The 19,103-nt window shown below is 28.4% G+C and overlaps 1 protein-coding gene across 5 annotated transcripts; it reads right to left on the bottom strand.

Annotated features, from left to right (window-relative positions):
• Positions 1–485: 485 nt before the first annotated feature.
• Positions 486–18,425, bottom strand: sas (stranded at second). Of its 5 annotated transcripts, none has more exons than XM_089073341.1 (14): positions 17,734–18,425; positions 15,081–15,313; positions 14,418–14,954; positions 13,226–13,510; positions 12,562–12,754; positions 11,664–11,878; positions 10,945–11,300; positions 10,166–10,427; positions 6,495–7,778; positions 5,183–5,381; positions 2,563–3,061; positions 1,974–2,334; positions 1,461–1,654; positions 486–1,196 (listed from the first exon to the last, which is right to left on the bottom strand). In XM_089073341.1, exons 3-14 carry the CDS (start codon positions 14,821–14,823, stop codon positions 1,098–1,100), a joined length of 4,353 nt encoding a protein of 1,450 aa, XP_088929467.1. In that variant the 5' UTR covers positions 14,824–14,954; positions 15,081–15,313; positions 17,734–18,425; the 3' UTR covers positions 486–1,097. The 5 variants fall into 5 exon arrangements, with proteins under 5 accessions (XP_088929467.1, XP_088929468.1, XP_088929465.1 ...); XM_089073342.1 differs by lacking the exon at positions 15,081–15,313 and having other exon boundaries at positions 6,495–6,861; positions 7,396–7,778; positions 17,734–18,418; XM_089073339.1 differs by lacking the exon at positions 15,081–15,313 and having other exon boundaries at positions 12,562–12,742.
• Positions 18,426–19,103: the final 678 nt, after the last annotated feature.

Genomic DNA, 19,103 nt, shown 5'->3' with positions numbered 1-19,103 from the left:
GATGGCGCTATGGTTACTCATTTACTACTTACGCGAGAGTACAAATAAAAAGATTGAACAATTTCAAAAGTTTTATTTATTGTAAATTTCCTATCTACACTAATATAAGATTACTATGAGTATAACTATGATGCACCACAAACATACACAGATACATTCATACACAGACACAATCATGACATGAAAATTTTAATGCGTTGATTTCAGTTACGTACAATTTCAATTTTATATATTAATAAAATATTTTTAATATCGAATAAATATATATATATATATATATATCTGCTGTATATATACGAAAAATGTTTATCACAATTTTCTTTTATTTTATATTTTTAGTATTAAATATTCCGATAGTTAAATTTCTGCAATTATTTAAGCTTTCATTTTGAAAATCTGAGTAAAATCTGAGTTACTCATTAATTATTTCAAAAATATTTATTAAAAATACTTATTAAATTTAGTTCTTTATGTAAAATTATAACTTTTAAAAGTAAGTTATTTATTGTAAATGTTTAACAGTGCAAATGTTTTTATGTATATAAACTGTACAAAAGTAAATAAAATTTATCTGGAGTAATCTAATAAGCAAACTGTCCACAGTATGCCAGAATATAGGCAATAAATTCAATCAATTGCTAGCAAATTGACATTAACTGAGTCTACATTAAATTTGTGTTTTTTTTGTGAAGATCTAATAACAGATTGTCGGCAGGAATTATGCAAAATCTGTATTTAACTGATACAGCTCGAAGTTTGCCGCCAATCTGCCATCATATTCCATTAATAAATTTTGGTTGTATTTCTCTAGCATTCTGTTTACAGTATTATATATATCTAAATTTTGTATCAAATCTGTAATTCTTTTGCTAATAAAATTTAAAATAGACACTTTGCACAAGGAAAGTTCAATATTAGATTATTTCAAAATTTAAGTGAATAAGTTCTCAATCAACCAAATCTGTTTTCAATAGACTGAAAATCTATTCTACTTAAGTTTTGAGATAGTCATTACGTATAAATGGATTTAATAGATATATTTAATAGAGACTTTAGTATAAATAAATATAGACATAATAAATTATATATATAGAATTTCAGGCAGTTTCTTTAACATTCGAATTGATGGTAGCCATTTCATGATCTGCTGTAATTTTGTTCCTTCCATTGGATATTGTAATTGTATCCTCACAGGTCTAAAAGGATATAATATTTAATGTGTAATTTATTCCTAAATTTTGATGAAAAGAATATTCGTTATTCAAAGAATATAAATACTTTTTTCTTAAAATTGGAAGAATTTGTCACAAAATTAACGCTTCAATGGCCGTGTCTCTAAACATAAATGCTAAAATAGCACTCAATAATTAAAATGCTAATATTTCGGCCATACTAAACACCTTACGTTATAAAGAAAACAATAATAGTGAATTACCCATAGTTTCTTGTTGTAATTCTACCTTGTAGGAAGGATTGTCGTATGCTGATGTCGTTTTACGAGGTGATATATCAGCCTTACTGCTTGTCCGTTTTTTCATCAGCATCATTAATAAAATCAAAGTTGATAATATCGCCAAGGAGGCTACGATGGCTACTATTACTAATGGACCATAATAATTTCCTTCGTGAAGGGGAAGTGATGCAAATTTTCCAGCTAAAAGAAATCTTATCATTAATTTTATAATAAAATTATGAAAAAGATTTACGAAATTATTTAAAAAAATCATGCTTTTAAAAAACAGGAATAGAGAGAAGAATTTTATAACTATGAATTAATAATGACTTTATATGTTTTTTTATTTTTATAAGATTAAAGGGAAACATCTTGAAGTGACATAACAAATTTTGATATTATGCATACTTTTCTTTTTGAATTTTTATAAGAAATTATAAAAATATCTAAAAGATTCAATAATAACTTTATTATAAGGTCATAGTAAAAGAATAATATTTAAGAATACGAGTATCGTTACCTTGTTGAGATACTGTAGCCGATAAAAGGACACCTGGTTTAGTAACAAAATCCTGTACATTACTTTTTTTTATTCTGCCATTTGTCAAATATATTTCAAGCCACAATCGGTATCTAGTGCCAGGTTTTAGATCATTGATTATGGTTCTGGCATGAGAGTCTCTCTTGGCAATCTTGAAGGTACTAGTATCTTCTGTACCAGTGTCGCTTTGGTAAATCGCACGATAAATGTTTACGTATTTGTCCTCCGGATAAGGCACGCCACTCCAGGATACCTCTACGTCCGTTGACTTTATAGTCTTTATTTCAACTTTTACATCAAAAGAGTAAGGATCTGGCTCTACAAACGTAGCTATCTGAATCTGCAACAATGGATTACAATCTTGTAACGGTATATGAGTATAAGTTAAAATTGCAATTTAATTATCCATTGAGAAAATGGCTCTAAGAAGAGAAACATTCGAATATATTTTTTGTAATAAATTTATAATTAATAATGTCACAATAATATAATATTATATAATATTAAACAACATGAAAATTTTAGTTCAATAAAAAGAACTTGAATATTAAAATATATAATATCTTACTGTTTTTTCGCTTATTAACTCCGTTAATTGTCCTGGGAATGGTATGAAGTAAATACCAACTTCATATGTAGTTGATGGTCTCAGATTTTCGATTACATAGTTCGTTACAGCACGATGGATTAATGGTGTTGCTGCATAAACTTTACTATCATACTCTTTATATCTTAATTGAACGCCATCTATGAATTGCAATTCATTTTCGTTGAATTTCTTCCACATAACATTAATCCAGGTTGAATTCGTCTCTGCTATTCTAAGTTCAGCGTCAATTGGTATTTGCGGAGGTAAAGTCGTCATTTCCGCACGTTTTTCTAATGTACGCACATTGTAAATTTTGCTAGTTGGACTATTAGCCAAATCCTTCAATTTAACTGTAATCTTCACTTTGTATTCGGTCATCGGCTTCAGATCGCCTAATTCAAATTCAAGCTGGGGCGTTGCAATTAAGTCGTTAGGGGGAGCAAACACCTGTACTTTCCACGTGGATAAGTCGAAATTTCTATAAAATTAAAAATTTTATTATTTTAAAGATTGTAAATCATATCAAGAATGAATATTTCATATTGTCAAAACATTGGAAAAGACAAAGATAAAAACATCGCAAACACAATTGATCATTTCCTCTTTTATATTTTGAAGTAGAACTTTTTCAATTCTGTTTCTTTTCTTTCGTTTCCTCCCTCTCTTTTTTTCTTTCTTTTTCTCTAACATGTAATTAATTTAACACTTGACTTATAATTGTCAAACCGTTATAGATATTTGATTATGAAAATAAGTATAAAAATAATACTGTAACTACTTCTTAGTTTGAGACATATATTCATGAAAAGAAAGACTAGTATATGTAGTATTGTTATTTTTAGACTTAGAATTGAGATTATTTTAGACATTGTTTTGAATAACACTCCACATGAGATAGTTTGTGGAGGTGGTGAGGTGATATATATCGATGAAGTTTGTGAAGTGGATCCAGGGAATGCCAGATTGCATCTAACATCAACAGGAGCGGGGAATTGAAGACTAGATGAAGAAAAGCTGCTCGCAAAGATTAGTCCTTTCTTTATTTTTTTTAGTGCTTTTAGTAGCCAATAGACTACTAAGAAAGCTTTAATGACAGGGAATTTTACACAACAGGCTATATCGATGACTTAGCAATTCTTATTAGATGCTTTTCTAGAAACACTTCTAAAATTCATACCAGGAGCTCAGGAGAAACAATGGAATGGTATCGGGAAATCGATCTTTTTGTAATTTTTTCATAAAGTCTCCAATGTGTGTTTATTAATTTTTTTTCAAAGCCGTATAAATCATTCATAATTGAGCCATACAACCTTCATAAAACATCTACGTAGATCTAGTAGAGGTCTAATGGAAGTTAGAAATGTGCAATTATGGATCTCTAACAGAGGTCTACTGGAGAGTTCATGGACGTCTAATGGAAGTTATAAATCTCCATGGTGGACAAATGGAAAAATGTTGACCCACATGGAATAAAAACCTCTAATGGACATCCATTAGAGGTTTTTATTCCATGTGGGTCAACATTTTTCCTTATCTATATAAACATAATTATTAATTTCTTACACAATATCTAATGCAAGCAGATTAAGACTGTGCTAAGGGATTCAATCCAATATGGATTCTTGCCAAGAGCATAAACATCTTTGAAGAGAAGGGAAGTGCTGGAGATATAGATATACACAGGCACTATCGACTATTCTAAATACAAGATAGACTTATGTGACAATATACTGATGAAGAGACTAGTTTTCACATGTTCAGTCAATGTCTAGCGTATAGTCTGAACAGGTTGGGTTAAACTTTTGCAGGTTGAACAATTCCTTCTCTCTTGAAAATAGAAACAAATCTTAACTATCGCTGGAATTCAGGATGACACGATGGATTATGTGTGAGTGTCGTTCTTGGCGGATCTTCTGGAGAGAACGATCGCCTAAAGCTACTACTATTATTATTATTATTATTATTATTATTATTATTATTATTATTATTATTATTATTATTATTATTATTATTATTATTATTATTATTATTATAGTATCATAAATGTTTGATCTTGTCTCATTTGTTAACAGATTCTAAATTTCTAAATAAATTAGTAAAAAAAAAAATTTTCACGTTTTATTGATAGTTCAAGATATAGATCCATAGGTTCATAGTCTGAATTCAGTTTTAACTAAAAATTAAATAAAAATAATCTAAAAATTATTTAAAAATGGCTTAAAAACTACCAAATTAGTTGAGAAATTATATTTTTTTATCTTAAATATAATTTCTCAACTAATTTGGTAGTTTTTATCGATAAAAGTTTAAAATATAGATCCATAATCTTTATCTTCCATTGTCACAAATCAGGAAAGAGTTAAAAGTAATGATTTGCATAAAAGATTTTTTTGAATTGGGAGGAAATAATGCATCGTACAATTATATATAATAATAAATGTTGCATTACTTACATTAATTAGATAATTTATAATTTACATAAATAATATTTACATTTTTTTCTAAATTTTCTTGTTTGTTTACGTCTAAACATTTTTCGCAGATCTACAAAATTCGAAATCTTTTTCTGCAATTTAATCATTAATATTTTATTACATACGTTTTATCGCTGGTGTAACGTAACTCCACTCTTCCATGTAATCCCACTAGGACTTGAGGTACAGTAAACACTAATCGAATTGTATGTTCATCTAGTGCTTCCAATATTTGCATTGTAACTTCATTTGAAGAAGATGTGGCTGGGAACCCACCTATACCTCCAGATAGTGAAAAGCCTGGAGGTACAATATTATCCAAACCTATATTGGAATAAATATATTATTACGCTGTAATAATAAAAACTTTATCCATATTTAGCTCTTTTTATCTCTATTAAAGTTCAAAGATATATAAAACATATAATAATCATATGATAAGTCTTTTTAATAACAGTAATATATGCCAAAATCAGTTCCTTGGCCAATCTAATTAATAATAAATTTCTCAAAATTAGATATATTAATTTAATTTAGTAAATTTTTCAACAGAAAAATCGTTAGCAAATTTAAAACGTAAAAAGAACTGAAATACATTTGAAGAAAAATAAGAAATTGAATAATATTTTATAATTTATTTATTTATATCTTTCAATTATTTTTTATATTTTAATATAAATTTTATACTATTGTTTACGAAAAACTATTTTTTTCTCTGCGTTATCTGATTTATTTTAAAAAATGGATTAATTTGTATAAAATTATTTTTTCAATACTCTTTAGTTTGAAACTAATTTCACTATTGAATTAATTTCACCATATGTTTTTATAAAATTTATAAAGTTGACTTTTATCACTCCTAAAGTTCACTTTTATCATTTATACATTCTATAATTTTTTCATGATCATAAGTAGATGTCTTTTATAATAAAAGTCTTCTGCAAAATTATATATCTTCTAAGAATATTAATGTTATTTAATTATAATTAAATAATAATTATAATTAAATTTAATTATAATTAATTAAACGACATATTTTTTTATATAATTATACATAATTTTTTAGAAGAAGCATATATATATATATATATATATATATATATATATATATATGGCATACATGACAATATGTTTTGTTAAAAAATAAAATAACTTTTCGTTATTGTTTTGTAAATTGCATGTTAAGGATACAATCAGATAATAAAATTTTATTCCTTGATTTTACTAATTGTGAGAGAATTTTAACAGAAGTGAATGATTTGAATTTTAGAATATAATTGCAATGATATTTAGTAATAGAGTTTTATAAATTATGGAAACAATAAATTGGAAAAAATTATTTTATTTTTTAACAAGAAATATATTGATATTCATTTATCAAGTACGATTGTTAACGAAAATTCTGTATACTATTTTTTCTGATGATCAGGAACGAACCTGACTGATTGGGCGTTTGTGCTGCGAGCGGATGGTTCAAGTGCGTAAGTCCTGAATGTGGTATGTGAGCGTCTATATGAGATGGCAGAGTTGGCAGCGGGCCGTTCAATATATTATGAGGTATAACTGGTTGTTCAGGATAATGTTGGAAAGGTCCAAGATTGGGATCATGTTCATTAATATGTGCTAATAATTCCTCGATTTGCTGTGGTGTATTTGGAATATCGGGCGTATGAATATGATAAGCAGTCTGCCCATTTTCATTCTTTTGTGTAAAAATATGGGGTTTTGTCGTCTTCTTTGGTGCAGCAGATGGTAATCCGAAATAAGTGGATTGCATCCCATTATTAGATGATTGACCGGAAATCTGTTGATGAAGATCATATAGACTTGGATAACTTTGAGAAGAGGTATGGTCGGCTTGGATTAGGCCAGGATGTTGTGAATTTATCAGGTGATACAATTGTTCCGGCAGAATTTCATGATTGGGATTTTTCTGACCGTGTTTCTGTCGTTCAGGCAATGTCAGAGATGATTTTGATTTTTCTGCATCAAAAGGATTATTAGATGTAATCTTTTTTTTTGAAATCACAGAAACTACATTCGGGTCTATTGATTCGGGTTTGGGAAGAATTAAATCCTGATGAGGAAGTCTAACCATTGAGTTATTATACTGATTATTGATCAAAGCATCAGGATGAGAATGTAATGGGACGAACTGAATTTGATCAGTTGGACGACCTTTTTGTGTAGGAATTACTTTGTTTAAACTTAATGAACCTTGTACATGTTGATTTTCATTAATGGGATATGGAGATATCGAAACGGCCTTACTGTTAAGTTTATCAGGTGCTAACGGACCAGGGAAATATTGATCGTTCATTTCTTTATGAAGTTTTACCAGTTCTACGGGTTTTTTTGAATCAGACTTTGATTTTGACTTTTCCTTTGAATTCGATGTCTGCTTGTCAGAGTGAACGGGTAGATGGAAGGTATCTTCTATATTAAGATGAGTGGATAGGAAATCAGGACTGTAAGGTCCATTATAAGGTACTGTGGGATGTCCTGGATCCATAGGATAATGAGGAAATCCGTGAGTAATAGTGTCCGTTTGTATTTTATCGATTTTCGGGTTTTCCGAGAAGGAAGAAGTACTGTGCTCCGATTCCTGGTTGGGCTTGAGCATTTCCGACTTGTTATTCGGTCTTTTGATATTGTCAATCGTTTGCTGATCGAACGTATGTGTGGCTAAAGGGCCGGGATACGCGGATGTCACGTTCATTCCTGCAATAAGTAAAGTCCATTGTCACAGAGATTGTCAGTGATCAGTGATCAGTCAAGGATTTCCGGAGTCCATGCATATTTACAGTGGGATCCAACTTAAACATTTCCAAGCTCAGCCATGGCTATATGAAGCATGCATTTACAGCTTTCAGTTATTGCATTTTCAATGTAAAGTATATACAAGGAAATAAAGGCACCTTAGAGAAGGAAGCCTTTTTTGCAGAGAAGTTTTCTGAGGATTGTCGGAATGGTAATTTTAAAGAGAAAGGAAACAGTGTTACAAGCGAGCGTAGATTCGCTCGTCGTCGTATAAACGAAAAAAATCACTCTCTGCCAACGCATTAAGAATAACTTAAAGTTAAGTCGCGCTATTTAGCGTGAGAAATTATCATCCAGTTTCGTTCTGTTTATTAAAATCTGTTCCTTTTCCTAATAATGTTTCTTTATTTCCGCGAATTACGCGAGTGACGTATGAGTGTTCGCCGGAAGTGCATATAATTTTCGAAAATGTTTGCAAGATTTTGTAGAATTTTCGATACGTCGTGTAACCACTCGTAAATATTGTTCAAACAGGAGAGGATTTCGTCGCCGATCATCGCCTTAAATTTTATAATTTTTGAATTAAAAAAATTTTTTAACTGTCTTGAAGGACAACCATATCATACACCTGTACACCTCATTACTGAATTGAACGTAATTTATTGTTTTTTTAGTATCTTTTATCTGGATTGAGCAGCAAAAATTTCCTTTTCCTGAACAATCGCTAAGCAACATTATTAATTGCAGCTAGCCTTTTGACATTCAACTAAGGAATTGGTAAGTTCAACTAGAAGATCAGCTCTTGAATTTTTTTTCCTGATACTTTGTGCTTTTCATATTTATAATTTTTAATACATTTTTAAATTCATTCTGTTAAAATGAATATAAGAGTATAAGAATGTCAAATAATTTTTCTTCGTTTCTTGAATTAATATATATAAATTCGACCTTGTCCGTTAATTAATGTAAATGTAAATTCAAGGCAAATGCTTATATCGCGAACCACATATTGTTATAATTATTGAACTTGAATAGCTCAAACTATAACACTAGATTCCTCCCCTTTTCAATAAATCGATTCCCCACTCACGATTATTGTTTATTGTTTATTTTTATTTTATTTTTATTTTTCTTTCTCTTTCCCACTCTTTACTTAACTTTACTTTACTGTCTGTTTTAATATACATACTTTCGTAAATTTATTTTATTTCTTATTTTTCTATTAATTGACTCGATTTCTTTATATTATTAAATTTGGATTTTCTCATGATATGTACAATTTTTCAATTTTTGTATTAGTTCGTATTTATTACTATTTTTCATTTCTCTTAATATATATTTAATTTAATTTATTTTAATATAGTCTAGTTATTAGTTTGTACCGTTTAATAACTTAATAGTCTAATTATTCATAGATTACTTCAATTTATCTGTTTTTTTCTCTTTAATTTTCCTCTTACTTAGTTTCTACACTTAGAACTTTTTGTTATTTCTTCCGTTAACAAACATTTGCTTAAATCATATTTGTTGTTGCTTATATTATTTAAAACTTTTGTGCTTCTTAAGTTAAATATTTAGTATTAATGTTAATTAATTTTTAAGTAATATATCATTTGTTGAACAATTTTTATACAAATTATGTGACTAATATCAACGCGAATATGTAATATTTAATAAATCATTAAAATCGTAACTTTTCTTCTCTAAACTAGTAATGGGTATTGAAATAAGAATTTTAGCATTAGTAACAGTACCCGTATTGCAAGTTTCGTATAGTGAAACATATTTGATGCTCATTTTTATATAATTATATTTTTCACAGATAGCTATAAGAAATTCAGATACATCTCGTCTATAACTGGAAAATTTGTCTCCTAATTCTCGTATCGCGTACGCATCAAATCAGCTCCATTCCATTTTCATATCGATAATTTATAAATATACCTAAGATATTTATCACAATTAAAGGTCTGTTTTCTAATAGCATTTAAATGCAAAAGATATTGCAATATCTGCATTTGCATGAAATGAATCTTCGTCTTTATTTTAGAAACCATGTATAACCCAAAACAATATTTTCAAGTTTGTGTTTATGTATTCAAAGTTTTATTTTTAGCCTTTGTTTAAAAAATATTGTCCAAAAACAAAATGGTATGTCGGTTTTGACAATTTTTCTCTATTATATAATATTTAATAAAAAAAAAGTTTATAATTTAATTTTCTTAATTAATAAAATATATAATATCTCCCATCCCAAATACTCTACGTGCATTATTAAGAATTGAAAGAATCACTTAATTGCCTAAACTATTAGAGAATACATTGTTTCCACCTGAATTGTTATTTACCTGATAATGAAGAATAACTGCAGGTCCATTGCATGCAACACGGATTGGTAGGTACTTGTGTCAATGTTGCTTGATTAGAAGGACATGGTAAATTCGTAGGCGGCAACGCTGGTACAACTTTGCAAGCAGCCTGACAGGATATATTGCCCATCTCGCAATAACAACGTCTCTCGCAGCCAGTGACATTTGAAGGTAATTCGCTCCAATTGTCATACATGACTCCTTCATAATAACAAGATCCATTGTTTCTACAGCGTACCTCCTAAAAGTTGTTCATTGCGATTGTTACAAAAATAGAATCTTATTGAGAAAAATAATCTTAAGTGTCTCTTAGAAAATAGTCCAGAATTATTATCCAGAAATGATTATTACATATATAATATCTATTAAAGTTATTATCTAATCAATTTTTAGAAAGTTATTAAATATCAATTTTTAGAAACAAGAAATTACGTATATATCTGAATTTTCTTCTATTATTTTGAATTTTTTAAAGAATATTTTTGATTATGTACAAGATGTTCAGTGCAACAATTCGCAAGCTTTTTGGAATGTTTTCGATAGTCTAAAAGAAAGGTTGAATATTCATCTATTTCATGTAACCTACAACTTATGATAAGAAAATTAAAAGAAAATTTTTTTTAATAAAAAATCAACGTCACTATAAATTTTTTTAAATAGTACCTTAAATCTCAATAAATAATAAAAAAAGAGTACAAGGATATACATACTAATAAAATTTTAATTTCAAAAAGAAACTTTAATACTCATGATCATACCTGAGGGCAACATTGTGGTGCTTTTGGGACAAAATTTGCTGGGACTGTCTCCCAATCCAGGCAATGCGGATCCAATAAATCCAATCCAAAATCTGTGGGACACTCTATCGTGGCACATTCAGTTTTGCCACCTTCTGTGCAAGTGCAGAAGAAGATACATTCATCATACCATTCTGCACTAATCTTATATGATTTTCCTCTATAATTGCAGGTATTCTTATCAGATGTTTTCTCCGAAATATTTGTCTTTATTACTTCAGCTGGTAAGAACACTTGTATGGCTGGCCCTGTGCGACTTCCTTCTGCTACGCGAAAGTAGTATGTATGCGCAGGTTCCAAGTTTGCAATTATACCATCTAAAAAATATATAACTTTGCCTTTTTTGTGTTTTATCCAGAAATCGTAATTACAAACTTATTCAAATTTGATTCTGTTTATGTTTTATAATGAAATAATTTATATCTATATAAAAGTCTCAATCAAAATCCAAAATATCAAATATCAAATTAAAGTCCAGTCTTTTATATTAAATCTTTCACATGATTTTTTTGTACAACGTAACGTGCATGTATTTAGCATTCTTTTTTATCTTTTTAAAGAAAGATAAATCTCGAGAAGAGAGTGACGTTCTGAGATCGATTCTAATTATCCGCATCTCATATTTCTTTGGCTTACATAACTTATGTGGCATTAACAATTTCTTTATGTAATTTTTTTACCTTTATCGGATTTCTGCTGTCTCCATATATGATTGTTCTGCGAGATCTCTATAGTGACGTCTTGAGGATTCTTTGCGGATAATTTTAATTTGATTGCTGTTGAGTTTAATACCTTTACGTCCATCAAATGCACACTCAAATCGGTAGAATTCTCCGGTTTAACTTCATAATCGCCCAAAGTAACATCGCAAAGTGTAATTGTACAGCAGGGATCTCTAAAGATCAATATTAGCTATTATTTTTTTTATTATTTTTTTATTTAAAATTATTTAATTTCGCAATTTAATTTATAACAGCAAACTGAGGGAATTAAGGGCCAAATTTGATGGAAACATATAATGATAAATAAATTAGTCACATATTTTAAGATGGACTTAGTTTTAAACTTTACTTAGTTTTCATCAGCATCAATAAAAAATTGAGAAAAAAATTATAGAACATACAAAGTAGAAATAATAAAATATAACGTTCTAATTTATGATATATCACTATAAACAAAAAAATGAATGGATAACAATGATATGTAGATAATCTAATAACATTTTTAGATATTAATGTAAGTGATGTAAAAATGTGTTGTAACAAAGGCAGAAAGGCTGTGTCAAAGATAAGCGGACAATAATAAATAAAAAAAGAACAAACTTCGTACGATTTAACTCTCCACTTCGGATTAAAATAATACGATCCATAACTTAAAATTCTTTTTATAACCAACTCTTTGGTCGGAGGAGAGAATTACGTTAAGTCCAACAATGAATGTCATCCTTAGTAATTAACAGGAGTACAAGGCTATTGACATTTCACTAAACAAATAAATTCTTTCCTCGATTCTAGCCTATAATTTTCTTTTTTATTTAATTCATAATAATTAATTTTATATCTTTCTAAAAAATCATACCTGGGATCGGGTAATGCAACGCAGCGATCATGTTGATTGGCTATAGAGATGGTTTCATTCGGTGGACACCTGGGATGACATTTCAAATGACCACCAGCTTCGCAGATACACATCCTGGAACAGCCGTCTTCAATATTTTGTCCTCTAGTCACTGTCTTGTTGCCGAGCACACATGTCTCATCTGGTTCAATAGCTGTATTAAATATGTATAAATATATATATATATATAAATATATATAATATGAAAAAATATATATATATTTAATATAAAAAAAATATATATATACTATATATTTTTTTTATATTTATTATACAAATAGATCCTTAATAAGAAAATAAATTATTTATTGTTTATAAATCATATGTAGAATAGAGTTTCAAAGAATAACAACCGATTTCTTTGTTCTATCTGTGACAACAGATAGTATGCCGATCTAAGAATTAATTAGCATCAATGAATAAATTAATGAAATATCTAGAGCAATAAGAAAAGTCAAGAAATTTAATGCAAGAATGTGGTTTTGTAAATTTATAAATTGCAAGATCCTTTCGTACATTTATATTTGAAATGGACGAACATGGAAAAACAGATATATAAATCATCGACTTACATATTCGTTAGTAACTGAAAATTTAAATTCTGTAAACATAAAAAGATATATACCTGAATCCGGACAGACAATACGGGCGCAACATGGTTCTTCTGTAATTAGTTCTTCATGACACAAAGGATCCTTAAATTCTTTGCTTGTTCTAACATAAGGAGAAACACATAATGGTTGACAATCTGTAATTCCACTTTCAGTACATATGCATTTCCTCTCGCAGTCTTCGACAATTTTTTCACCCACCGAATAAGTGCGATTTCTATAGATGCATGATGTTTTCGGAAATAATGTCGAGGTAATATTTATGGCAGTTCCATTACGTGGCGCGATATATTCTCCGCCTGGCGATAATGGATAATGGATAATGGATTATTTCTATTAGTTTTTAATTTTCTTGCAAATTCATGAAGGTACTGTCCATTTTTGAAAATAACTTCTGGACTGTCTCTTACAAAAATAGCAACAAAAATAGAATACAATTTTGGAATTAGCAAGTTTTAAATATGTACACGTACAATCAAACATTATTTTTGATTAATTCTTTTGAATTAATGAAAAAAGAATCTAATATTTTTAAATTTCTTTAGCAATTTTACATTAATAATTTTACATTAAATTCTATTTTAGTGCAATAATTGTTTTAGTAGTCATTGTAACAATGATAATTCTTAACTAAGTTTTAAGTAAATTTTTTTTTCGACATAAATTATGTAATATTATCTGTGAAGTATTTTAAATTTATTGTAATTCACACACACACACACACACACACACACACACACACACACACACACACACACACACACAAAATAAAAATACAAAATTATTTTTACTTTGGACTTGTAAATTCATCTAATGAAATAATGTTTTAGTTTTGTTAATCAGCATTTTATTTATAAATATTTGTTATAAAAAATAATAATCTTTCTTAATGTTAGTTGTTTTTTGCATAATTACATATTTAAATGAAGTATTTTTGTGAATTAAATATGCTAATAATAATAAAGTAAAGCTAAAAATAGAAATTTTCACATTATCTGTTATATAATGTAAAACATGATAATAACTGTTTTTTTATATTTTACATATACGAAATATATTTTAACGAAATATATATTAACATGTATATTGAAATTAATTTTTAAAAATACATTTTATATATACAAAACAAACTAATAATTTTCCCCGTCTTCTCGACGTGAACATTAATAAATGAAAAAAATCGATATCTTATATTTTTTAAAATACCTTCAACTTCTTTGTCATCTTCATCCATGCTAATATCACTAAGATCTGTGATATTAGCGTGCAATGAATTCGTTGGCTCCGAAGCGGTAACGTTTAAAGCTCTGCCTTTCAACGATGCTGTTGCCTCCATTGTGTTGTTTGTTATATCCTGGTGAACAAACCCCATTGGCATTGTTTTCGTTACACCAGCTATAGTTTTCGGTACACCATGAAGAAGAAATGGAATTACTACATTTGTAGCATTCATTACAGATTTCACTGTTGTTGAAGACTGATCTACTTTTGTTGAAGCTGTCATAGATGAAATCGATGACGTCAAAGCATCAGAATCTGCAATCCTTTTTGAATCATCATCTTTGACAATGGATTTTTGGTATTTCTGATCGCCTTTGATCTTCAAGTCCATTACAGACTTTTTCTTTGCTTCGGTTGTAGTCTTAATGTTGGCTTCTTTTGTTGGATATACTCTCAACTCTGTTGTGTCATTCTGCCATTCTGTATAAGGCTGTACTCCCAAAGTATCTTTGTTATTGATACCTACAAACAATTAAAATATGATGTTTATGTTAGGACATCAGTTCGTATTTCACGCCTTTACGACTGTAGTGCTACACCATATTGGCTCAACCAATTATTTTTATAAATTTAATTTTCAAAAATCACCTTGGAACGGACATTCACATTATAATATTCCTTTAAGTAGAAATATAAATTATTTAAAATAATTTCTACACGCATGACTGAAATCCGCATTCGAATTAGAATTCAATTCCATTTTCTTTTTATTGGATTGAAGTTTTGTTGACAAGATACTATCCATTTCCATAATTAACTTTAGATTCTTTATTTGAAAAATTCTCTTGAATAAAAGGATCCAAAATAGCCTCTTGATAACACTGTCCAACAAATAGTAATTAATTGATTAAAAGAATTATTGGCCAGTTGATTCAACATTGGCTAAACTGTATTTAACAAATAATTAGCATCATCAATTAATTAATAATTTATACACTAAAATGATTAAAAGTACAGATTACCGCTAAACAATTAACAAAGTTTATAAAAAAGATAACAATGCCTTTAATTTTTAATTTTTTTTAATAAAAAAGAAATCCGAAAAAGATGTCTAAACATTATCAATCGAACTGTAGCATATTAACAATATTGGACTAACATTGCCTTTCTATCTACGAAACGTTTCCAATTAAAAGCTAAGTTCGGTCGTCGATCAATATTTGCTATTTGGATAGCATCATTCAAACCCGCGATTTGCTAATAAATGAGAATGTAATGGAATAAGATCGATATACGGACGATTTGTTTTATCTTTGTACAGAGGTGTAATGTTAATGAATAAAATAAAACAAGTCACGTATGATTGCGTTATATTAATTTGATATTTGATTTGATTGTTTTAATATTGCATGAAGATCTCTTTTTTTATAAGTACGTGTACATGTATGCATTTAATTTGCTATTATCATAAAAATGAACATATCTGATTATATTTTTGGTAAAATTTTCGATAATTTTCGTCGAACTAGAAATGGTGAATTGTAACGGTTTAAATCAATCCGTACAAATGTGATATTCATTACGAAGAAGATACACCTGACGTGTTCGACTAACTGATTTTTACCTTGTAAGAATGTCATAAGTAGGTAATGGTCTCCTTTCTACGATTAATCCCTCTTTTTAACTACATATTGTTTTATCAGTGTATATATTATTTTCATAATAAAAACATCGAACAAATAAATTTATTATACTGAGTTAATTTTTATATTGCATATTTTTTGTGTATACAATTTTCGAATTATAGTTGTATTAAAATCATATTAAAGTTAAATAAAAAATATAATTTTAAAACTTACATTTGCTCTGAATATTCTTTTTTTTTTAACAGAAAATTTACAAATAATGCACTCTAAATATGTTGTAAAAGTAAAAAATTTATAGTAAAAAAATCATTTGATAATTTTTGACTGTATTATATAAATATCAATATATAATATTTATAAAAATGTTGAATATACATCTATATATGTATATTGAAATATACTTATATATAAAAGAGAAAAACACAGTTTGATTAAATATTTCATTCAATGTTTATATAGATAATAAATAAAATTTAATACTTTTAGTTTATTTAACATTATATTATATTAACATATATATATATATATATATATATATATATATATATATATATAGTAAGTAATGAGTACAGAACTCTATGAAAGTTAATACTTCTTTCGTTTTGTATTATTATTTGGCCAATTGATTCATTAGTACTTATTGCATGCATGTTTTATTTTATCAGTTTTGCAAAGAGAAGAAAGAGAAATAAATATAATAATTAGTATTGTAATGATTGATATTTGATATAAGAATTCATCAAATAAATTAAATATTCATTAAACAGATTTTAATAAATATCGAATATGTTCAGTTATCTTATTATTTTTTATATTTTAATGGGATATAGGGAATAATCAAGTCAAATAATTAAAATTATTACTTTAATTATTATTACTTAATTAATTTTCAGCGAATAATATGCTATATGTAATTCGAATTGACATTATACAAATATAAATAATATTGAGTGACTCATATAAATATAAATAAATGAGATCGAAAAACATATTCCGTCGTTAACACAAAACACAGAAAAATCGCAAATATTCCCAGAATCGACTTTCTGGCGCGAATGCTGCAAGAGAACCTGGAAAATCCATGCATCTCTCATACATACAGTCGTTGAAATCTCTGACTGCGTCACGCAATCCTACGCAATTCATTCACTGTTTTAATTTTCACACGCTATTATTACGTAACCAAATTTCGGTGAATGTAATTGTTTAAAGATTAAAAAGTGAACTGTAAGAAAATTTAAAAAATCTTCTTGCCAATACTTATTTTTACATATCATGCAAATATTTGAAACATAATATAAAAATATCATTTAAGAGAAAAATTCTTTTAGAACTCGTCTATATTTTTATTTGAAATGTTTAAAGATTTTTATATAATTATCGTTTTATGAATATTAATCATAAAAACAAGGAAAATATTTTCTGATATACCTCCATATTTATAATTTTCATTCTTTACTTATATAATCTTTTCTTTATTACAAATGATTACTTTCTAATGCATAAATAATTAGCACACTTCTGATTTAGGAAATGTAGTTGGTTTTTTAAAATATTTTTTCATATTAAAATATATTATTCTTTATCATTTTTTTTTAATAATAAACAATTCAACGCTTTTTACAATTAAAACGGGATCCATAAGGAAATCTTACCGGATGGCGTGGTGATCCGCGTTTCAACATTGGCGGTTGTCAAAGATAAGACGACCCCGCCTAGGAGGCACAGAACCAACAGGAAACATCTTTCCTGGATACGCATCCTACCGCATTCTTCTGCACAGACGTATACACATAAACACTCGCTCGTTCACGCGCACTCACTGATTCTTCGAGGAAAAGATCAGAAACGCATCAAGAAGAGAAGATTTAAATCCACGTCTTCTTCGTCGACGACTGCGATCAAGGCATGAACCAACGCGGGAACAACGGAAAGCCCGTAGCTGACTGGAACGGGTTTCAGAGTCCTAGATGACGAGGAGAGAAAGACAGAAAGAGAGAACGGTCTACTTAGTATATGTGTGTGTGTGTGTGTGTGTGTGTGTGTGTGTGTGTGTGTGTGTGTGTGTGTGTGTGTGTGTGTGTGTGTGTGTGTGTGTGTGTGTGTGTAATATATATATATATATACATATATATATATATGTGTGTGTATGTATATATGTATGTATGTATATATGTGTAATATGTATGTGATGAGAGCAAGGAGAGAGAAAGAATTTGTAGAGCTCGCAGTTCTCGAAACCACTGTCGGAGACACCGCTGAAAGCACCCATGCACGGTGACCGATCGACTGGCCACTCTTTCTCGTTTCGTTGGCAATCCGTGCCGAGGCTGGAGATGTACAGCGGTGAACGGGATTTGCCTTCGCCTCACATTTGGTTACCTTTCCTTCGTGTGCGTTCTCTGCTGTGTGACCATGCTAACCTTGCTACAGGTCATAGACACTTGCACTAGGCACATATAAATGCTTCTTCCTTTACTAAATATATTTTTTGAAAATATTTTTAAAAGCATTATATTACATTATATTACATTAGCATTATATTTTTAAAAGCATTATTTGGAAATCGGAAATTGTGGCCGTTAATCTAAAGGGAATCACAGGATTTCTTTTCTTAAATTATTAAAATTATTTCCTAGAAAAATATACGTATATATGTTTAACATATATTATAAGCAAAATATAAATAAATATACACTGTGAAATAATATATCATCTCGCGATCTTCTATAAATAGGATTGTTTTCGTTGAATCATGTATAAGTAGTATATGTATAAGTAGTATAAGTTTATAGGTTTATAGTATATTTTTTGTAATCATTGATTACGAATTTGAAAAGAATTACGAAATGTAATCTATTGATATAATATATATAATAAAAACTATTTTCAAATTGTTATATATTTCGAAAAATTATACTGAAACAAACCAAAATATATTTTTAAGCTAAAAGTTGATACTTTCGGAGAACATTAATAACATTAAAAAAAAAATTTGCTGTCGATATTATAATGTCACGGAAAT

This window comes from Pogonomyrmex barbatus, unplaced genomic scaffold, assembly GCF_055798465.1.
Source record: "Pogonomyrmex barbatus isolate J1 unplaced genomic scaffold, ASM5579846v1 scaffold15, whole genome shotgun sequence".
Lineage (NCBI taxonomy): Eukaryota > Metazoa > Arthropoda > Insecta > Hymenoptera > Formicidae > Pogonomyrmex > Pogonomyrmex barbatus.
This window is presented reverse-complemented; position numbering and strand designations above follow the sequence as displayed.

Excerpts from the sequence above, each read along its gene's own strand:
- sas (XM_011636235.3), bottom strand. The coding sequence starts at position 17,839 with ATGCGTATCCAGGAAAGATGTTTCCTGTTGGTTCTGTGCCTCCTAGGC. Across the intron at positions 14,955-17,733 it reads GCGGATCACCACGCCATCCG|GTATCAATAACAAAGATACT; the intron begins GTAAGATTTCCT and ends AATTGTTTGTAG. Across the intron at positions 5,382-6,494 it reads ACAAACGCCCAATCAGTCAG|GTTTGGATAATATTGTACCT; the intron begins GTTCGTTCCTGA and ends ATTCCAATATAG.